Source organism: Strongylocentrotus purpuratus, unplaced genomic scaffold (assembly GCF_000002235.5).
Source record: "Strongylocentrotus purpuratus isolate Spur 01 unplaced genomic scaffold, Spur_5.0 spur5_scaffold_18, whole genome shotgun sequence".
NCBI lineage: Eukaryota > Metazoa > Echinodermata > Echinoidea > Camarodonta > Strongylocentrotidae > Strongylocentrotus > Strongylocentrotus purpuratus.
Genome location: NW_022145603.1, coordinates 3997342 through 4021855, shown reverse-complemented (window position 1 = coordinate 4021855; position 24514 = coordinate 3997342). Strand labels below are relative to the sequence as shown.

Sequence of the window (24514 nt, the reverse complement as noted above, 5' to 3'; positions counted from 1 at the left end):
TCAATTCGAATTCAGACACCACTCCACCGAATGTGACGTGTGATGACGTCACAACGAGGCCCTTTTTACCGAACAGTTTCTTGGACTGAATGTGGGTGTTTCGTACACGTACGAGGATTCAAATCCTGATCCCAGTGGGATTACTTATAACGTAACCAAAGGAGCAGACGGAGATTTGTTCCCGCCCGGACAAACCCAGTGACGATGTACGCGGTCGACCTACATGGCAACAGAGCGACATGTCTTTTCTACGTGGAAAATACGCGTAAGTATCTAGAATTCTAGATGGTTTGTGCATACAATGTAATTTTAGACCTTATTTGAAGTAGCAGTTCTAAAGGGTTTTTTGGGGGGGGGGGGGGGGTTCTGGGCAACTGAAGCTCCACCCCCTTAAAAAAAACCTTCAAGCCTTCAAATATTTCGCGAGGCCAATGTAGAAAATCAATACAAGAGCCCTAAGCCCCCGATGAGCTACGACCCCAAAAGATAATAGCTTCTATCTACTCTTCTAGCTCGGACCTCTATTTCAAAACCATCCCTGTAACTTGCTCCCAAGTAAACGAATAACTCGATTTGTTTTTCTTCCTTTGTATAGTGACTGAGCTACCAGTGAATTGCCCAGACCTGAGCAGAACGGTCGCCACTGACATAGGACTGCCCACATATTCTTACACCCCTTCCATAGAGGCCAGTGACGTCACAAAGTCCACTTCCGGGTACAGATACCACGGAGGTGCAGTTTCTGTGGATCCTACAATGGCCATTGGTAGCAAGCTAGATGTCGGTACCCATCCAGACACAGTCTTGATTTCGGATGAGGTGCTGAGTAAGACGTGCATAGGGTTTATTGTTGTACAGGGTAGGTTGTTTGAACTAAGAAAATGTCTGACTTATCTTAATGATAATCATCATAATGACAATACATTGGCGGATCTACGGGGGGGGGGGGGGGGTAATAAAAATGTGATGTGCATAGAAACACGTATAGATGCCAGGAAAACATCACTTACGTGGGTTCAAAATAGCACCCAAAAAATTTCGCTTTGCCGCATCGTCAATGGGTCAAATCCCCCTTAGCAAAAAGCTAGATCCGCCCCTGTAATATAATGGTTATGATGGTCATAACAATAAATTATACTCACTTCAATGTTATTTCTATCATTAATATATTTACCATCATTGTTTTAAACAATTTTGATTGTGATTACGATTACGATTATCATTATTATTGTTATCGTTATTTCGCTATTATTGTTATTATTGTGGTCATTATTGGTGTCATGAGTGTTGCTTTTGTTTGCTATATTATAACTATATTCATGATACAATTATTAATGGTAATATCTTATCGCTTTTTGTCTCATTTTTATCATCATTTGTTATTGTATTTATTAATTAATAGTAGTAGTAGTAGTAGTAGTAGTAGTATAGTAGTAGAAGTATAATTGTTATTTTCAACAACCTCATCATTGGTAATATGATTATGATCCATACCATCATTTTGAATTAAATTCTTGTGATTGTTACATTAGTTAGTAGTAGTACCATCGCGATGATTATTTATGTGTAATATCATATCTCCTTTCTGTACTTATTTGAAGTTCAATTAAATATCATGTGTCATTTATTTTTAAAAAAACGCTGTGATAAAGTTGTGTATTATGTGGAGTCTACTATAAATGCCAGTTATATTTTTATGATTATTATCATGTCCAGTGACCTTGCAGGATGGTCTAATCCCTCCTATAAAACATTACATAAATTATAAGCTTTAATTGTTCGCAGTTGCTCAATATATGTATAGCAAATATATATCCAGTCAATGTACATGTTATTGTACATGTTACATGTTATATTAATACTTATAGCTTTTGATTTTTTCTCTCAGGAACAACTCCAGGAACAACACCAGGAACCACTCCGGCTACAACACCTGCAACAACACCTGGAACATCTCCAGGAACGACACCCGGAACAACACCTGGAACAACACCTGTGACAACGCCAGCTACAACATCTGGAAGAACACCTAGAACAACACCAGGCACAACACCAGGTTAGGTCAAGTTTTGTTTGGGTTTTAATGTTAGATAAACTACTGTACTATCAAGGAGTTGGGTTCTCTGAATGTCATTTCCAATGCCAAACAGCAACTGATAATCAAGTAAACTAAGCACACAAATCTTGAATATATTTATATATATCATATCTCCTTTCTGTACTTATTTGAAGTTCAATTAAATATCATGTGTCATTTATTTAAAAAAAACGCTGTGATAAAGTTGTGTATTATGTGGAGTCTACTATGAATGCCAGTTATATTTTTATGATTATTATCATGTCCAGTGACCTTGCAGGATGGTCTAATCCCTCCTATAAAACATTACATAAATTATAAGCTTTAATTGTTCGCAGTTGCTCAATATATGTATCACTCATAATTTCATATTGATGTGAAAAAATTAGTAAAATTCCTGAGTACAATTACACTGGAGGTATATTTATATGTAGTTTTTTTTGTGTGCAATAAACACGGGAAATGTCAAAATAAAGTGAAATTAAACAAACGAAAACGAGAGGTTTCCAGATATTGGCAATGTTGAATATCTCATCGTAAGCTAATTGTTGTTCAGAACTTTTAGATTCGTATAAATGGTAAAAAACGATAAGTTCCCCTTTCTTCCTTTTTGTTAATAAAACAGGCATTTAGGGCTCGAATTCGACTGCAACTTCTTGATTTAGCTGAGTATTTAATTCTAAATATATATATTCTCTTTTTTTCTGTTTTTTGTTTTGTTGTTGCAACAGTCGCGCGCCACTCCGACTAACCGCAAGCGCCACAAGTGGCGCGCGCGCCGCCAGTTGAGAAGGCCTGGTCTAATCCCTCCTATAAAACAATTGTTCGCAGTTGCTCAATATATGTATAGCAAATATATATCCAGTCAATTTACATGTTATTGTACATGTTACATGTTATATTAATACTTATAGCTTTTGATTTTTTCTCTCAGGAACAACTCCAGGAACAACACCAGGAACCACTCAGGCTACAACACCTGCAACAACACCTGGAACATCGCCAGGAACGACACCCGGAACAACACCTGGAACAACACCTGTGACAACGCCAGCTACAACATCTGGAAGAACACCTAGAACAATACCAGGCACAACACCAGGTTAGGTCAAGTTTTGTTTGGGTTTTAATGTTAGACAAACTACTGTACTATCAAGGAGTTGGGTTCTCTGAATGTCATTTCCAATGCCAAACAGCAACTGATAATCAAGTAAACTAAGCACACAAATCTTGAATATATTTAGTTCTTTATTAATACATATAACTTTTGATTCTTCCCCTCTGGAACAACTCCAGGAACAACACCAGAAACCACTTCGGCTACAACACCTGCAACAACACCTGCAACAACACCAGGAACGACACATGCAACAACACCTTTGACATCACCTGGAACAACACCAGGCACAACACCAGGTACTACACCAGTCACAACACCAGGTTAGGTCAAGTTTTGTTTGAGGTTTAAAGGTAGACAAACTACTCTACTTAAAAGGAGTTGGGTTCTCTGAATGTCATGTGGTTATTGCATCTGTAAGAAGATTAACCATTTATCACACCTAATATATGTCATTTCCAATGCCAAGCAGCACCTGATAATCAAGTAAACTAAGTACACAAATCTTGAATATGTTTAGTTCTATATTAATACATATAACTTTTGATCCTTTCCCTTGGAACAACTCCAGGAACAACACCTGGAACCACTCCAGCTACAACACCTGCAACAACGCCAGGAACAACAACCGAAACAACACCTGCAACAACACCAGGTTAGGTCAAGTTTTGTTTGAGGTTTAAAGGTAGACAAACTACTCTACTTAAAAGGAGTTGGGTTCTCTGAATGTCATGTGGTTATTGCATCTGTAAGAAGTTTAACATTTGTCACACCTAATATATGTCTTTTTCAATGTCAAACAGCACCAATCAAATAAACTAAGCGCACAAATCGTGAATATGTTTAGTTCTATATTAATACTTATAACTTTTGACTTTTTTCCTCAGGAACAAGTCCAGGAACAACACCAGGAACCACTCCGGCTACAACACCTGCAACAACACCTGGAACATCGCCAGGAACGACACCCGGAACAACACCTGGAACAACACCTTTGACAACGCCAGCTACAACATCTGGAAGAACACCTAGAACAACACCAGGCACAACACCAGGTTAGGTCAAGTTTTGTTTGGGGTTTAATGTTAGACAAACTACTGTACTATCAAGGAGTTGGGTTTCTCTGAATGTCATTTCCAATGCCAAACAGCAACTGATAATCAAGTAAACTAAGCACACAAATCTTGAATATATTTAGTTCTTTATTAATACATATAACTTTTGATTCTTCCCCTCAGGAACAACTCCAGGAAAAACAACACCAGAAACCACTCCGGCTACAACACCTGCAACAACACCTGCAACAACACCAGGAACGACACATGCAACAACACCTGTGACATCACCTGGAACAACACCTGTGACAACGCCAGCTACAACACCTGGAACAACACCTAGAACAACACCAGGCACAACACCAGGTTATGTCAGTTTTGTTTGGGGTTTTATGTTAGACACACTACTGTACTTTCAAGGAGTTGGGTTCTCTGAATGTCATTTCCAATGCCAAACAGCAACTGATAATCAAGTAAACTGAGCACACAAATCTTGAATATATTTAGTTCTTTATTAATACATATAACTTTTGATTCTTTCCCTCAGGAACAACTCCAGGAACAACACCAGAAACCACTCCGGCTACAACACCTGCAAAAACACCTGCAACAGCGCCAGGAACGACACCCGGAACAACACCTGGAACGACACCTTTGACAATGCCAGCTACAACACTTGGAACAATACCTGGAACAACACGAGGCTCAACATCAGGTTAGCTAGGTCAAGTTTTGTATACGGTTTAAAGTTAGACACACTACTGTACTGTCAAGGACTTGGGTTCTCTGAATGTCATGTGGTCATTGCCTCTGTAAGAATTTTAAACATGTGTCACACCTAATATATGTCATTTCCAATGCCAAACAGCAACTGATAATCAAGTAAACTAAGTACAAAAATCTTGAATATGTTTCTTTCTGTATTAATACATATTACTTTTGATTCTTTCCCTCGGGAACAACTCCAGGAAAAACCCCTGGAACCACTCCAGCTACAACACCTGCAACCACGCCAGGAACGACAACCGGAACAACACATGCAAAAACATCTGTGACAACACCTGGAACAACACCAGGCACAACACCAGGTACTACACGAGGCACAACACAAGGTTAGCTAGGTCAAGTTTTGTATAGGGTTTAAAGCTTATCTGCCATAGTTTACAGGAGGGATTAGAGCGCCCTGCAAGGTCACTTGACAGGTGGTTATCTCATCAACTCAGTTCTCAGTTAACATAAAGAAAAAGAGGATCATGGGGGACCAATGGTCACCGATTAGGCATTGTTCGTTATATAGAGGGCGAAAGTAGCTACTAGTAGTGCAGTGGGCCTTTGAAGTTAGACACACTACTGTACTTTCAAGCAGTTGGGTTCTCTGAATGTCATGTGGCCATTGCATCGGTAAGAAGTTTAAACATTTGTCACACCTTATATATGTCTTTTTCAATGTCAAACAGCAATAATCAAATAAACTAAGCGCACAAATCTCAAATATATGTAGTTCTATATTAAAACTTATAACTTTTGTTTTTGTCCCTCACGAACTACTCCAGGAACAACACGAGGAACCACTCCGGCTACAACATCTGCAATAAAACCTGCAACAACACCAGGAACGACACCCGGAACAACAACTGGAACAACACCTGTGACAACGCCAGCTACAACATCTGGAAGAACACCTAGAACAACACTAGGGACAACACCAGGTTAGGTCAAGTTTTGTTTGGGGTTTTAATGTTAGACAAACTACTGTACTATAAAGGAGTTGGGTTCTCTGAATGTCATTTTCAATGCCAAACAGCAACTGATAATCAAATAAACTAAGCACACACATCTTGAATATATTTAGATCTTTATTAATACATATAACTTTTGATTCTTCCCCTCAGGAACAACTCCAGGAACAACACCAGAAACCACTCCGGCTACAACACCTGCAACAACACCTGCAACAACACCAGGAACGACACATGCAACAACACCTGTGACATCACCTGGAACAACACCTGTGACAACGCCAGCTACAACACCTGGAACAACACCTAGAACAACACCAGGCACAACACCAGGTTAGGTCAAGTTTTGTTTGGGGTTTAATGTTAGACACACTACTGTACTTTCAAGGAGTTGGGTTCTCTGAATGTCATTTCCAATGCCAAACAGCAACTAATAATCAAGTAAACTAAGCACACAAATCTTGAATATTTTAAGTTCTTTATTAATACATATAACTTTTGATTCTTCCCCTCAGGAACAACTCCAGGAACAACACCAGAAACCACTCCGGCTACAACACCTGCAACAACACCTGCAACAACACCAGGAACGACACATGCAACAACACCTGTGACATCACCTGGAACAAAACCTGTGACAACGCCAGCTACAACACCTGGAACAACACCTAGAACAACACTAGGCACAACACCAGGTTAGGTCAAGTTTTGTTTGGGGTTTAATGTTAGACACACTACTGTACTTTTAAGGAGTTGGGTTTTCTGAATGTCATTTCCAATGCCAAACAGCAACTGATAATCAAGTAAACTAAGCACACAAATCTTGAATATATTTAGTTCTTTATTAATACATATAACTTTTGATTCTTTCCCTCAGGAACAACTCCAGGAACAACACCAGAAACCACTCCGGCTACAACACCTGCAACAACACCTAAAACAACACCAGGAACGACACCCGAAACAACTGGAACAACACCTGTGACAACGCCAGCTACAACATCTGGAAGAACACCTAGAACAACACCAGGCACAACACCAGGTTAGGTCAAGTTTTGTTTGGGGTTTAATGTTAGACACACTACTGTACTTTTAAGGAGTTGGGATTTCTGAATGTCATTTCCAATGCCAAACAGCAACTGATAATCAAATAAACTAAGCACACACATCTTGAATATATTTAGATCTTTATTAATACATATAACTTTTGATTCTTCCCCTCAGGAACAACTCCAGGAACAACACCAGAAACCACTCCGGCTACAACACCTGCAACAACACCTGCAACAACACCAGGAACGACACATGCAACAACACCTGTGACATCACCTGGAACAACACCTGTGACAACGCCAGCTACAACACCTGGAACAACACCTAGAACAACACCAGGCACAACACCAGGTTAGGTCAAGTTTTGTTTGGGGTTTAATGTTAGACACACTACTGTACTTTCAAGGAGTTGGGTTCTCTGAATGTCATTTCCAATGCCAAACAGCAACTAATAATCAAGTAAACTAAGCACACAAATCTTGAATATTTTAAGTTCTTTATTAATACATATAACTTTTGATTCTTCCCCTCAGGAACAACTCCAGGAACAACACCAGAAACCACTCCGGCTACAACACCTGCAACAACACCTGCAACAACACCAGGAACGACACATGCAACAACACCTGTGACATCACCTGGAACAAAACCTGTGACAACGCCAGCTACAACACCTGGAACAACACCTAGAACAACACTAGGCACAACACCAGGTTAGGTCAAGTTTTGTTTGGGGTTTAATGTTAGACACACTACTGTACTTTTAAGGAGTTGGGTTTTCTGAATGTCATTTCCAATGCCAAACAGCAACTGATAATCAAGTAAACTAAGCACACAAATCTTGAATATATTTAGTTCTTTATTAATACATATAACTTTTGATTCTTTCCCTCAGGAACAACTCCAGGAACAACACCAGAAACCACTCCGGCTACAACACCTGCAACAACACCTAAAACAACACCAGGAACGACACCCGGAACAACAACTGGAACAACACCTGTGACAACGCCAGCTACAACATCTGGAAGAACACCTAGAACAACACCAGGCACAACACCAGGTTAGGTCAAGTTTTGTTTGGGGTTTAATGTTAGACACACTACTGTACTTTTAAGGAGTTGGGTTTTCTGAATGTCATTTCCAATGCCAAACAGCAACTGATAATCAAATAAACTAAGCACACACATCTTGAATATATTTAGATCTTTATTAATACATATAACTTTTGATTCTTCCCCTCAGGAACAACTCCAGGAACAACACCAGAAACCACTCCGGCTACAACACCTGCAACAACACCTGCAACAACACCAGGAACGACACATGCAACAACACCTGTGACATCACCTGGAACAACACCTGTGACAACGCCAGCTACAACACCTGGAACAACACCTAGAACAACACCAGGCACAACACCAGGTTAGGTCAAGTTTTGTTTGGGGTTTAATGTTAGACACACTACTGTACTTTCAAGGAGTTGGGTTCTCTGAATGTCATTTCCAATGCCAAACAGCAACTAATAATCAAGTAAACTAAGCACACAAATCTTGAATATTTTAAGTTCTTTATTAATACATATAACTTTTGATTCTTCCCCTCAGGAACAACTCCAGGAACAACACCAGAAACCACTCCGGCTACAACACCTGCAACAACACCTGCAACAACACCAGGAACGACACATGCAACAACACCTGTGACATCACCTGGAACAAAACCTGTGACAACGCCAGCTACAACACCTGGAACAACACCTAGAACAACACTAGGCACAACACCAGGTTAGGTCAAGTTTTGTTTGGGGTTTAATGTTAGACACACTACTGTACTTTTAAGGAGTTGGGTTTTCTGAATGTCATTTCCAATGCCAAACAGCAACTGATAATCAAGTAAACTAAGCACACAAATCTTGAATATATTTAGTTCTTTATTAATACATATAACTTTTGATTCTTTCCCTCAGGAACAACTCCAGGAACAACACCAGAAACCACTCCGGCTACAACACCTGCAACAACACCTAAAACAACACCAGGAACGACACCCGGAACAACAACTGGAACAACACCTGTGACAACGCCAGCTACAACATCTGGAAGAACACCTAGAACAACACCAGGCACAACACCAGGTTAGGTCAAGTTTTGTTTGGGGTTTAATGTTAGACACACTACTGTACTTTTAAGGAGTTGGGTTTTCTGAATGTCATTTCCAATGCCAAACAGCAACTGATAATCAAGTAAACTAAGCACACAAATCTTGAATATATTTAGTTCTTTATTAATACATATAACTTTTGATTCTTTCCCTCAGGAACAACTCCAGGAACAACACCAGAAACCACTCCGGCTACAACACCTGCAACAACACCTAAAACAACACCAGGAACGACACCCGGAACAACAACTGGAACAACACCTGTGACAACGCCAGCTACAACATCTGGAAGAACACCTAGAACAACACCAGGCACAACACCAGGTTAGGTCAAGTTTTGTTTGGGGTTTAATGTTAGACACACTACTGTACTTTCAAGGAGTTGGGTTCTCTGAATGTCATTTCCAATGCCAAACAGCAACTGATAATCAAGTAAACTAAGCACACAAATCTTGAATATATTTAGTTCTTTATTAATACATATAACTTTTGATTCTTCCCCTCAGGAACAACTCCAGGAACAACACCAGAAACCACTCCGGCTACAACACCTGCAACAACACCTGCAATAACACCAGGAACGACACATGCAACAACACCTGTGACATCACCTGGAACAACACCTGTGACAACGCCAGCTACAACACCTGGAACAACACCTAGAACAACACCAGGCACAACACCAGGTTAGGTCAAGTTTTTTATTGGGGTTTAATGTTAAACACACTACTGTACTTTTAAGGAGTTGGGTTCTCTGAATGTCATTTCCAATGCCAAACAGCAACTGACAATCAAGTAAACTAAGCACACAAATCTTGAATATATTTAGTTCTTTATTAATACATATAACTTTTGATTCTTTCCCTCAGGAACAACTCCAGGAACAACACCAGAAACCACTCCGGCTACAACACCTGCAACAACACCTAAAACAACACCAGGAACGACACCCGGAACAACAACTGGAACAACACCTGTGACAACGCCAGCTACAACATCTGGAAGAACACCTAGAACAACACCAGGCACAACACCAGGTTAGGTCAAGTTTTGTTTGGGGTTTAATGTTAGACAAACTACTGTACTATAAAGGAGTCGGGTTCTCTGAATGTCATTTCCAATGCCAAACAGCAACTGATAATCAAGTAAACTAAGCACACAAATCTTGAATATATTTAGTTCTTTATTAATACATATAACTTTTGATTCTTCCCCTCAGGAACAACTCCAGGAACAACACCAGAAACCACTCCGGCTACAACACCTGTGACATCACCTGGAACAACACCTGTGACAACGCCAGCTACAACACCTGGAACAACACCTAGAACAACACCAGGCACAACACCAGGTTAGGTCAAGTTTTGTTTGGGGTTTAATGTTAGACACACTACTGTACTTTCAAGGAGTTGGGTTCTCTGAATGTCATTTCCAATGCCAAACAGCAACTGATAATCAAGTAAACTAAGCACACAAATCTTGAATATATTTAGTTCTTTATTAATACATATAACTTTTGATTCTTCCCCTCAGGAACAACTCCAGGAACAACACCAGAAACCACTCCGGCTACAACACCTGCAACAACACCTGCAACAACACCAGGAACGACACCCGGAACATCAACTGGAACGACACCTTTGACAACGCCAGCTACAACACCTGGAACAATACCTGGAACAACACGAGGCACAACACCAGGTTAGCTAGGTCAAGTTTTGTATAGTGTTTAAAGTTAGACACACTACTGTACTTTCAAGGACTTGGGTTCTCTGAATGTCATGTGGCCATTGCATCGGTAAGAAGTTTAAACATTTGTCACACCTTATATATGTCTTTTTCAATGTCAAACAGCAATAATTAAATAAACTAAGCCCACAAATCTCAAATATATTTAGTTCTATATTAAAACTGATAACTTTTGTTTTTTTCCCTCACGAACTACTCCAGGAACAACACGAGGAACCACTCCGGCTACAACACCTGCAACAAAACCTGCAACAACGCCAGGAACGACACCCGGAACATCACCTGGACCAACACCTGTGACAACGCCAGCTACAACACCTGGAACAACACCTGGAACAACACCAGGCACAACACCAGGTACTACACCAGGCACAACACTAGGTAAGGTCAAGTTTTGTTTGAGGTTTAAAGGTAGACAAATTAGTAGTAGTAGTAGTAGTAGTAGCTGTCTGTCGCGAAGCGACAATGACCGCCTTCATTTTCACTTTACAGCTGTTCTCCATACAGCTCGCTGGCCTGCAGCAGTTGTCCAAGTCTTGGTTTCAATTTGCCTCCGCTTAAGGTTCCTCTTGATCGTGTCCTTGTAGCGAAGCCGTGGACGACCAATCCCTCTTTCGCCAGCGGGTAGTTGCGAGAATAGTACTTGCTTTGGTAACCTCTCAGAGGGCATCCTGATGACATGGCCTGTCCATCGTAGGTTCTTCCTAATGAGCAGGTCCTCCATAGAAGGAAGGTTTGCTCGCTCTAGTACCTCTTTGTTGGTCACCTTGTCCTTCCAACTGATTCTCATGATTGCTCGAAGGTGTCTCATCATGAACGCGTGAAGTTTCTTTACTTGACTTGTGTAGAGAGTCCAGCTTTCCGCACCGTATAAGAGAGTGGATAGGACGATAGCCCTGTAGATTTTGCACTTCACTCTTGTTGAGACATGATGGTTGTTCCATAGCCTGGTTCGCAGTCTTCCAAAGGCACTGCTGGCCTTTGACATTCTTTTCACCAGCTCAGAGTCGATGCGTCCGTCTTTGGATATGGTGCTGCCGAGGTAAGTGAAGTCATCTACCTGGTTTAGGGCTGTCCCATCCACTAGGATTTCCTCCTCCTCTAGGTGGTCTGTACCTGGTTGGAATAGTACTTCAGTCTTTTTGATGTTTATTTGTAGACCGAACTTCTTTGATGCTGATGAAAATACATCTATAACATGTTGCATCTGCTCTGGTGTATGAGAAACAAGAGCACTGTCATCTGCAAAGAGGAGTTCCCTCACGAGAATCTGTGTAGACTTCGTCTTAGCTTTGAAGTGTGCGACATTGAATAGGTCGGCGTCTTGACGTGATTGTATGTAAACGCCTTCCTCAAAGTCCGCAAAGGCCTCCTCCAGCATCGCCGAGAGAAAGATGGAGAACAGCGTAGGGGCCAACACACATCCTTGTTTTACACCGTTACTTACAGGGAAGCTATGGGATGTTTCGCCTGCTTCCTTGACTTTAGCCATCATACCCGTATGTAAGGACTCTACCATTCCGGTGAACTTCTCGGGACATCCATACTTTCGTAGTAGTTCCCAAAGACCTGTCCTACCAACAGTGTCAAAGGCTTTCGTGAAATCGACAAAAACCACATAGAGGGATCGGTTGTGCTCAATGCACTTCTCCTGTAGTTGTCTGAGGCAGAAGATCATATCTACTGTGCTGCGGTTGTTCCTAAATCCGCATTGCGTCTCCGGCAATATATCTGGTGCTATGTGGGTATTCAATCTGTTCAGAAGGATCCTGGCAAAAACTTTCCCTGCTATTGACAATAGCGATATTCCTCTGTAGTTTCCACATTGAGTTCTATCTCCTTTTTTGAAGATGGCGACAATATTAGCATCCTTCCAATCCTGAGGTACGGAGCCTTCTGCCCATGCTTGTTGTATCAGCATTAGTAAACTGCTGGTTAGTGTGGCTCCTCCGTGCTTCCATATCTCGCTTGGTATCCCATCCACTCCGGGTGCCTTGCCATCACCCAAGGAGGCAATTGCCAGGTTTAGCTCTTTTCGTGTTGGAATATCATCGAGTGCAGTAACTACAGGTCGCTGGTTGATCCTATCACGCGCTGCAGGCTCGATATCTCCTGGCTGGTTGAGTAGTGTCTCAAAATGCTGCGACCATCGTTCAAGCACCCTTTTGTTGTCTGAAAAGGTTGTGTTACCGTCCAGGGACTTGAGATGAACTGTACTCCTAGTCTGGGGGCCCCAGACTTCTTTCAGTCCAGTGTAGAAGGACTTCATGTCATTATTGTCTGCGGAGCGCTGCAGGTCCTCTGCCTTTTTCTCCCACCAGGTGGTTTTCATTTTCCGTGTGTACCTCTGCAAGTGTCTGCAGGCTTCCTTGTACGCGGTGGTGGTTGACCTGGTACTTCTAGTCTGTAATACACGTTGGTGTGTTTCATTCCTTTTCTTCATGAGTATCAGAAGCTCGGAGTCTTCTGGGTCAAACCAGTCCTGGTGTTTTCGCTCTGGTTTACCGAGGGTGTTGCTCGCTGTGTCATATACTACTTTGCTGAGTGATGCCCAGGTCTGATCAACTGTCATTCCCTCTTGCACTCCCCAAGTCGCCAGAGCTTTCTCCATATCTTGCTCTAGCTTTAGCCGTTGTGTGTTGACGTGTAGCCGGTCTGTGTTCAGCTTTGCAAGTTTAGTAGCTCCTTGCTTCCTACGCTTTGAACGTAAAGCAAATGCAATCTTTGATCTTAGTAGCTGGTGATCGGTCAAGCAGTTAGCTCCACGCATAGTTCTTGTGCTGTGAACATCCATTCTGTCTCGTTGTCTTGTTATGATGTAATCAATCAGGTGCCAATGCTTAGAGCGAGGGTGCATCCAGGTGGTTTTGTGTTCTTCCCTCTGCTTGAACACGGTGTTTGTCAGTAGGAGTTCGAACTCAGAGCACAGCGCTAGAAGTAGCTCACCATTGGTGTTGCATTTACCGATTCCGTGCCTGCCTAACACCGACTGCCATTTCTCATAGTCTCGTCCTACCCGGGCATTGAAGTCTCCCATCAATATCAGCTTGTCAGTCCGGGGGGTGTCCCGCAACGTTCGTCTAAGCTGATTGTAGAAGTTCTCCTTTGTTTCATCCGGACTCGTCATGGTTGGTGCGTATACACTGATGAGAGTAGCATTTCCCTTCTTCATCAGTGGTACTGTCATTGTCATAATTCTATCATTCACCGCTTTAGGCATTTCTGTGAGCTTCGCTAAGATCTCTTTTCTGATGGCGAATCCCACTCCAGCCTCTCGTCGTACCCCGTCCGGCTTGCCGCTCCAGAAGAATGTGTAGCCCATGTCATCGAGCCTACCTGACTCGGAGAAACGTGTTTCACTCAGAGCAGCAATGTCAATTTTGTACTTCTCCAGCTCCATGGCTACAAGGGCAGTCCTTCTCTCTGGCCTGCCAGTTCCTTCCCGATCGAGGAGTGTCCTGACATTCCACTGTCCAAACGTCATTGTAGTAATTCCGCTGGTGTCATCTTTTTGTTGTTGTTGTTTACTTCCTAGCATACTTGGCACTGTCGACGGAAGTCCTGATCTAACAGCGCGGTCCTTGTTAACCCGGAAGACGACCGAACCGGTATGAAGTTTCATACTGTTGCGCATAGTGAAGGCTGCTTGCAAAGGTGGATAAGTACCGGTAGCTCTTGCAAGTTACTACCGGCACTCTCTCGGGGAACTGGTGGCAGTTTCACACCGGCGAGGACAAACCAGGACGGGTGTGAACCACTAGACCCTGCAGTGACTGGTCGAAGGATGTCGGGAGTTCCGTATCGTCAATCGCCCTCAATGCTGTCACGGTGGCATGGTTTTCTGTTAGGGTTTGCTCCCTTAGCCTTAGTTAGATTCTAAAGAGAACCTGAACCACAGGGCAGTGGTTACAACTAAGCATGGCAAAACCAATTAACAATTATCAAAAGAATGAGGCGGTTACAATTACTCTTATGACAAGAGTACTAATTGAACCAACAAAATATTACCTTACTTTATTGATTATATCTATTCAGTGCTGTGATAAAAACACTGATTATAGTAGAGAAACAAAGATTTTTTTCTCGAAATAAGTGCAAGAATATTAAGGAGATTAAGGGCAGATCGAATAACCTTACGATATCAAACTAATTTAAATTAAAAAAAAAAAAAAAAAAAAAAAAAAAAAAAATGAATAACTGATTATAATATATTATGAATCAATGGATTTGATCTGCAGTAACCTCTAAGTAAGCTATATGGTAATGCAGCAGAATTAATGATAGTCTATCGTATATATATATTGAGGAGGTATCAGCAATTAAGGTAGACTATAAACTATAAAAAAAAATATTTAAAAAAAGAAAAGAAAAGAAGATAAAGACGTAGGACATAAAAAGAATATAATCGAAATGTCCGACTAAGTTCCGTGGCACAAACTCGGCATTATTGGACAAACCTACCATTGGAGAAACCTAACAATTACAGAGCTTGGTCTTGTTGCTCTGTTCGCCAGCAGTTTAAGGATATGAAACCCCGCGGCACACTACTCACAAGAGCTCTAACAAGCCAAGCTTATACAGAGCCTAAAAGTAAAATAAAATAATACCGCGTAAGTACCACTCACCCAATCGATTCAAGAACAAATTATGATTAAGTTAATCACGTAAAAACAGGAAAATATAAAAACAATAATTGAATAAACACCAAATTGTGAACTATAATAATATTATCAGCACTCAAACACACCCAACGCACATATCAGTACAAAGCGTAGTATATATATCTTTACAAATCCAGTAATATAATTATTTATTATTATTATTATTATTATTATTCATTTATTTATTTATTTATTATTCATATTATTTCATATTAATAGTAACATAAAGTGTTCATATTGTAATAAAGGATAATTCCTCTGCGCGTACTTCAATTGAAAGGCGCTGGCGCAGGTGTATATGCGCAATTATAAATTAAGAAGTAATAAAACAAATAACAGAGTGCGCAATATGTTGTCACTGACAACAGGTGTTTAGCACTACGCGCAGCAAAAACAACTGCAATTTTGACTTCCTTCACTATAAAAAAAACAAAATTTGATCACTAAATCACCAAATATATGAAAATCAAAAAGCTAAATCAAAAGACTCATCCTAGAAATGGCTTGTACGTGTCCAGATCATCACTTTAGTACCAATCACAGCATAGAAACAAACGCCAAAACGGAAAAAATATGAGAAACAAGGGAGCTCAGCAGAAACACGTCCGCCCCCATTCGCAGCTCATCTGTAGACAAATTACTCTACTTAAAAGGAGTTGGGTTCTCTGAATGTCATGTGGTTATTGCATCTGTAAGAAGATTAACCATTTGTCACACCTAATATATGTCATTTCCAATGCCAAGCAGCAACTGATAATCAAGTAAACTAAGTACACAAATCTTGAATATTTTAAGTTCTTTATTAATACATATAACTTTTGATTCTTCCCAACAGGAACAACTCCAGGAACAACACCAGAAACCACTCCGGCTACAACACCTGTGACATCACCTGGAACAACACCTGTGACAACGCCAGCTACAACACCTGGAACAACACCTAGAACAACACCAGGCACAACACCAGGTTAGGTCAAGTTTTGTTTGGGGTTTAATGTTAGACACACTACTGTACTTTCAAGGAGTTAGGTTCTCTGAATGTCATTTCCAATGCCAAACAGCAACTGATAATCAAGTAAACTAAGCACACAAATCTTGAATATATTTAGTTCTTTATTAATACATACAACTTTTGATTCTTCCCCTCAGGAACAACTCCAGGAACAACACCAGAAACCACTCCGGCTACAACACCTGCAACAACACCTGCAACAACACCAGGAACGACACCCGGAACATCAACTGGAACGACACCTTTGACAACGCCAGCTACAACACCTGGAACAATACCTGGAACAACACGAGGCACAACACCAGGTTAGCTAGGTCAAGTTTTGTATAGTGTTTAAAGTTAGACAAACTACTGTACTTTCAAGGACTTGGGTTCTCTGAATGTCATGTGGCCATTGCATCGGTAAGAAGTTTAAACATTTGTCACACCTTATATATGTCTTTTTCAATGTCAAACAGCAATAATCAAATAAACTAAGCGCACAAATCTCAAATATATTTAGTTCTATATTAAAACTGATAACTTTTGTTTTTTTCCCTCACGAACTACTCCAGGAACAACACGAGGAACCACTCCGGCTACAACACCTGCAACAAAACCTGCAACAACGCCAGGAACGACACCCGGAACATCACCTGGACCAACACCTGTGACAACGCCAGCTACAACACCTGGAACAACACCTGGAACAACACCAGGCACAACACCAGGTACTACACCAGGCACAACACTAGGTAAGGTCAAGTTTTGTTTGAGGTTTAAAGGTAGACAAATTACTCTACTTAAAAGGAGTTGGGTTCTCTGAATGTCATGTGGTTATTGCATCTGTAAGAAGATTAACCATTTGTCACACCTAATATATGTCATTTCCAATGCCAAGCAGCAACTGATAATCAAGTAAACTAAGTACACACATCTTGAATATGTTTAGTTCTATATTAATACATATAACTTTTGATCCTTTCCCTTGGGAACAACTCCAGGAACAACAACCGGAACAACACCTGCAACAACATCTGTGACAACACCTGGAACAACACCAGGCACAACACCAGGTACAACACCAGTCACAACACCAGGTTAGGTCAAGTTTTGTTTTAGGTTTAAAGGTAGACAAACTACTCTACTTAAAAGAAGTTGGGTTCTCTGAATGTCATGTGGTTATTGCATCTGTAAGAAGTTTAAACATTTGTCACACCTAATATATGTCTTTTCAATGTCAAACAGCAACAATCAAATAAACTAAGCGCACAAATCGTGAATATGTTTAGTTCTATATTAAAACTTATAACTTTTGACTTTTTTCGTCAGGAACAAGTCCAGGAACAACACCAGGAACCACTCCGGCTACAACACCTGGAACAACACCTGGAACATCGCCAGGAACGACACCCGGAACAACACCTGGAACAACACCTGTGACAACGCCAGCTACAACACCTGGAACAACACATAGAACAAGACCAGTCACAACACCAGGTTAGGTCAAGTTTTGTTTGGGGTTTAATGTTAGACACACTACTGTACTTTCAAGGAGTTGGGTTCTCTAAATGTCATTTCCAATGCCAAACAGCAACTGATAATCAAGTAAACTATGTACACAAATCTTGAATATATTTAGTTCTTTATTAATACACATATCTTTTGATTCTTCCCCTCAGGAACAACTCCAGGAACAACACCAGAAACCACTCCGGCTACAACACCTGCAACAACACCTGCAACAACACCAGGAACGACACATGCAACAACACCTGTGACAACATCTGGAACAACACCTGGCACAACACCAGGTACTACACCAGTCACAACACCAGGTTAGGTCAAGTTCTGTTTTCGATTTAAAGGTAGACAAACTACTCTACTTAAAAGAAGTTGGGTTCTCTGAATGTCGTGTGGTTATTGCATCTGTAAGAAGAATAAACATTTCTCACACCTATAATATATGTCATCTCCAATACCAAACAGCAACTGATAATAAAGTAAACTAAGCACACAAATCTTGAATATTTTAAGTTCTCTATTAATACATATAACTTTTGATTCTTTCACTCGGGAACAACTCCAGAAACAACACCTGGAACCACTCCAGCTAAAACACCTGCAACAACGCCAGGAACGACAACCGGAACAACACCTGCAACAACACCTGTGACAACACCTGGAACAATACCAGGCACAACACCAGGCACAACACCAGGTTAGGTCAAGTTTTGTTTGATGTTTAAAGGTAGACAAACTACTCTACTTAAAAGGAGTTGGGTTCTCTGAATGTCATGTGGTTATTGCATCTGTAAGAAGTTTAAACATTTGTCACACCTAACATATGTCTTTTTCAATGTCAAACAGCACCAATCAAATAAACTAAGTGCACAAATCGTGAATATGTTTAGTTCTATATTAATACTTATAACTTTTGATTTTTTTTCCTCAGGAACAAGTCCAGGAACAACACCAGGAACCACTCCGGCTACAACACCTGCAACAGCACCTGGAACATCGCCAGGAACGACACCCGGAACAACACCTGGAACAACACCTGTGACAACGCCAGCTACAACACCTGGAACAACACCTAGAACAACACCAGGCACAACACCAGGTTAGGTCAAGTTTTGTTTGGGGTTTAATGTTAGACACACTACTGTACTTTCAAGAAGTTAGGTTCTCTGAATGACATTTCCAATGCCAAACAGCAACTGATAATCAAGTAAACTAAGCACACAAATCTTGAATATATTTAGTTATTTATTAATACATATAACTTTTGATTCTTTCCCTCAGGAACAACTCCAGGAACAACACCAGAAACCATTTCGGCTACAACACCTGCAACAACACCTGCAACAACACCAGGAACGACACCCGGAACAACACCTGGACCAACACCTGTGACAACGCCAGCTACAACACCTGGAACAACACCTGGAACAACACTAGGCACAACACCAGGTACTACACCAGGAACAACACTAGGTTAGGTCAAGTTTTGTTTGAGGTTTAAAGGTAGACAAACTACTCTACTTAAAAAGAGTTGGGTTCTCTGAATGTCATGTGGTTATTGCATCTGTAAGAAGATTAACCATTTGTCACACCTAATATATGTCATTTCCAATGCCAAGCAGCAACTGATAATCAAGTTAACTAAGTACACAAATCTTGAATCAGTTCGTTTACTTTGTTTGATTTATTGACTGATAGTTTCACAAATGAGGTAACTCTTTCCCTCACTGTCGTTAATCGAATTGAAGATACCACTTTTGACTTTATTTTGCTGTATCCCTGCAAGTGAAGATTAATCTTTTCAAACGAGTATTTTCTCTTCTCGTTATCTTTATCAAATTCATTGCCTTCGGAAATCATTTTTTTTTTTACATGTTTAGCTGATTGTCTTGACGATTCGTGTACAAGTAGAGGAACTTGTACTCCTGGATCAGCCGCCGTAACGTGCGCGTGTAATTCCGGCTATTCTGGCGATTCATGTGAAACAGGTAATCTATAACTTCTGAAAAGATGATACAAAAAACATACATACATTCACTTTTGATGTAAAGCAAAATCCAATGAAATTCTTATTCGTTGCTTATCAAGAAATTAAAGATACAGAGCGAACAGGGGAACAGAAAGAAAGAAATTACAGTGATTGTTGAGGAAACTCTTTGAGTTTCTTCTTACTTGAGAGTCAACAGAAGTGAAAGTACAGACATACAGATTTGAACTTTGAAAGAAATAATCAGTCCGTTTACTTTGTTTAATCTATTGACTGATAGTTTCACAAATGAGGTAACTCTTTCGCTCACTGTCGTTAATTGAATTGAAGATACCACTTTTGACTCTATTTTACTGTATACCTCCAAGTGAAGATTAATCTTTTCCAACGGGTATTTTTCTCTTCTCGTCATCTTTATCAAATTCATTGCCTTCGGAAATCATTTTTTTGTTGTTACATGTTTAGCTGATTGTCTTGACGATTCGTGTACGAGTACACGTAGAGGAACTTGTACTCCTGGATCAGCCGCCGTAACGTGCGCGTGTAATTCCGGCTATTCTGGCGATTCATGTGAAACAGGTAATCTATAACTTCTGAATAGATCATACAAAAAACATACATACATTCATATTTGATGTAAAGCAAAATCCAATGAAATTCTTATTCGTTGCTTATCAAGAAATTAAAGATACAGAGCGAACAGGGGAACAGAAAGAAAGAAATTACAGTATACAAATGATGCACAGGTTTGAGTGCGTCGGTAGGGATTGTGTGCACAAGGTACCTTTGAATGGTTTGAACCTACGAGGCGCAGCCGAGTGGGTTTTAGACCAAATTCAAAGGTACCGCGTGCACACAATTCCACCGACCCACGAATTAAACCTGTGCATCATCTGTTTTATAAGATGGCGCCCAAAAATTTGTCAAAAATACAAAATTGTGTTATTTTACAGATTTACCGGATGCATGGCCAAATCATGCTTTCCGGTAATTACCGGAAAGCATGATTTGGCCGTAGCCATGCTTTCCGGTAATTACCGGAAAGCATGATTTTTTTAAAAATTTGCATAAATTTGCTTTATTTTTAAATTTGCATAATTTTTAAATTTTAGTGCAATGGATGATAAAAAATGTAATGTAATTACCGCAAAGCATGATTTTTTTAGAAATTTGCATAAATTTGCATAATTTTTAAATTTGCATAATTTTTAAATTTTAGTGCAATGGATGAAAAAAAAAATGTAATGACTTACCTTAAACATGAAACTTGTGAAGTCAAGTATGAAAAATCAATGCTAACAACAAAAATGATGAACGCTGAACAGGAAAAATGATGAACGCTGAACAGGAAAAAATGATGAACGCTGAACAGGAAAACTGATGAACGCTGAACGTATCTACACTGTCTGTATTACAGTCTAGTTATTGTGAATGTGTACTACACAGTCACTAAAGCTAAAGTTGTGACTGGTGGCACGCATATTGTTCTCTGATGACAGAGACAATGAGAGTGGAGCACGAGGTTGCGGAGTTTGTGCTAATGCCAATGGCATGAGAGGGGTAGTAGGAGGAGGTGGTGCTAGTGCTACGGTAGTAGTAGTAGTAGAAGGAGGTGGTGCTTGTGCTACGGTTGATGTAGCAGGAGCATAGGACATCTGTTTTCCAATTTCACTGCTCATCTCCCGTTTTCGGCCATCACTAGTCTTGCTGTAGATCTTGATGGAACTCTCGCTGCGATGCCCACTCACAGCCATAATGTCCCTTGACTGAAAACCAGCTTTGTCGAGTGACGTGACACACGTTGCACGCAGGCAGTGATTAGTGTAGACTTTACTACATCCGGCAGCGGTGGAGATTTTCTTCATCTTGTTTGAGAGTGTATTGACACCAACCGGGCTGTTGCAGTACCATGGCTCATTTCCATCGTGCGGTTGACTAGCTTTTGGTTTTTGCCAAAACCATTCACAAGATGGATGCAGTTTTGAAACATAAATCTCAAATGACTTCACAGGGCATCGGTCACTGCCTGGAATTTCGTACATATATCCTCCGGTCGTTTCATCGTCATTCTCTCTGTGGTTTTTTGTGAGCTGGTCACGTTTCGTTACATACCGCAGTCCATCTTCATCGGTGAAGATCGTAAAATCAGACACTTTGAAGTTACGTACATTCTCACGACCTCTATTGCAAAAGAAAGTCATTAAATCTAGAAACACTTTGTTTTGCAAGCCTTTTGGGGAGGTGCAATCCAACTCTGAAGAGGTCTGGATCTTGTTCATGTCAAGCAAAGAAATTGAGGCTTTATGTGTGGTGCTTCCCAGCCCCTCTCGCTTCAGTTTCACCAACACAGCCTTAAACATACGTGTGCTCACTGGAAATTGCAATTTGCTACAGATATCCAAAGCATTACGGTTATCCAAAAAGTGGCGTTGTATGCCATAGCGAAGGTATTGAAGAGACTTCTTCGTATATAACTCACCGTCAGTCTTACGGACACTGGCATAGAATGATGATAAAAGTTTATCCAATTCTGGCGTTGAAATCTCTCCTAAATTGACTTCCTTTATCTGCGCAAACTTTTCCAACTTAGAGAATCCGTACTTTATTGATCTTTTCGTGCTGGCCGCATCGGAATCACCCAACAATTTAGCTAATTCTTCCTCCGACAGAAGCTGGAAAGTCAAATCGCCGCCGAGATTCGCCATCTTGAGCCGCAGATATCAGCTGGCTATCAGCTGACGTTCGAAATGTCAACAATCTAGATATCGGTGCTATCGATTCCGATATCGCATATATCGTGTTGATATCGCGTGCATCCAGTAAAATTAATTAAACGGTAATTGACCAATCAGATTGCAGGGATTCTTCCACCCATCTTATAATGATTGTTGAGGAAACTCTTTGAGTTTCTTCTTACTTGAGAGTCAACAGAAGTGAAAGTACAGACGTACAGATTTGAACTTTGAAAGAAATTATCAGTCCGTTTACTTTGTTTGCTTTATTGACTGATAGTTTCACAAATGAGGTAACTCTTTCGCTCAATGTCGTTAATTGAATTGAAGATACCACTTTTGACTCTATTTTACTGTATACCTCCAAGTGAAGATTAATATTTTCCAACGGGTATCTTTCTCTTCTCTTTATCTTTATCAAATTCCTTGCCTTCGGAAATCATTTTTTGTTTTACATGTTTAGCTGATTGTCTTGACGATTCGTGTACAAGTAGAGGAACTTGTACTCCTGGATCAGACGCCGTAACGTGCGCGTGTAATTCCGGCTATTTTGGCGATTCATGTGAAACAGGTAATCTATAACTTCTGAATAGATCATACAAAAAACATACATACATTCACTTTTGATTTAAAGCAAAATCCAATCAAATTCTTATTCGTTGCTTATCAAGAAATTAAAGATACAGAGCGAACTGGGGAACAGAAAGAACGAAATTACAATGTTTGTTGAGGAAACTCCTTAAGTTTCTTCTTACTTGACAGTCAACAGAAGTGAAAGTACAGACATACAGATTTGAACTTTGAAAGAAATAATCAGTCCGTTTACTTTGTTTGATTTATTGACTAATAGTTTCACAAATGAGGTAACTCTTTTCCTCACTGTCGTTAATCGAATTGAAGATACCACTTTTGACTCTAATATACTGTATCCCTCCAAGTGAAGATTAATCTTTTCAAACGGGTATTTTTCTCTTCTCGTTATCTTTATCAAATTCATTGCCTTCGGAAATCATTTTTGTTTTTTTACATGTTTAGCTGATTGTCTTGACGATTCGTGTACGAGTACAAGTAGAGGAACTTGTACTCCTGGATCAGCCGCCGTAACGTGCGCGTGTAATTCCGGCTATTCTGGCGATTCATGTGAAACAGGTAATCTATAACTTCTAAATAGATTATACAAAAAACATACATACATTCACTTTTGATGTAAAGCAAAATCTAATGAAATTCTTATTCGTTGCTTATCAAGAAATTAAAGATACAGAGCGAACAGGGGAACAGAAAGAAAGAAATTACAGTGATTGTTGAGGAAACTCTTTGAGTTTCTTCTTACTTGAGAGTCAACAGAAGTGAAAGTACAGACGTACAGATTTGAACTTTGAAAAAAATTATCAGTCCGTTTACTTTGTTTGATTTATTGACTGATAGTTTCACAAATGAGGTAACTCTTTCGCTCACTGTCGTTAATTGAATTGAAGATACCACTTTTGACTCTATTTTACTGTATACCTCCAAGTGAAGATAATATTTTCCAACGGGTATTTTTCTCTTCTCTTTATCTTTATCAAATTCCTTGCCTTCGGAAATCATTTTTTTTTTTACATGTTTAGCTGATTGTCTTGACGATTCGTGTACAAGTAGAGGAACTTGTACTCCTGGATCAGCC

General features: G+C 40.2%; 1 protein-coding gene and 2 long non-coding RNA genes across 3 annotated transcripts; all 3 read left to right on the top strand.

Annotated features, from left to right (window-relative positions):
• The first annotated feature begins 204 nt into the window (after positions 1 to 204).
• Positions 205 to 17431, top strand: LOC105440314 (mucin-2-like). The gene is made up of 13 exons (XM_030989394.1): positions 205 to 265; positions 596 to 859; positions 3024 to 3179; positions 4797 to 4964; positions 5218 to 5361; positions 5803 to 5958; positions 6142 to 6321; positions 10424 to 10555; positions 10738 to 10905; positions 11155 to 11334; positions 16450 to 16581; positions 16764 to 16931; positions 17181 to 17431. Exons 1-13 carry the CDS (start codon positions 205 to 207, stop codon positions 17429 to 17431), a joined length of 2160 nt encoding a protein of 719 aa, XP_030845254.1.
• Positions 7157 to 7984, top strand: LOC115925374. Its single transcript, XR_004064669.1, has 3 exons — positions 7157 to 7392; positions 7575 to 7754; positions 7937 to 7984. It is a non-coding gene; the product is annotated as an uncharacterized LOC115925374 (long non-coding RNA).
• On the top strand, positions 8231 to 9053 carry LOC115925375. The gene is made up of 3 exons (XR_004064670.1): positions 8231 to 8466; positions 8649 to 8828; positions 9011 to 9053. It is a non-coding gene; the product is annotated as an uncharacterized LOC115925375 (long non-coding RNA).
• Positions 17432 to 24514: the final 7083 nt, after the last annotated feature.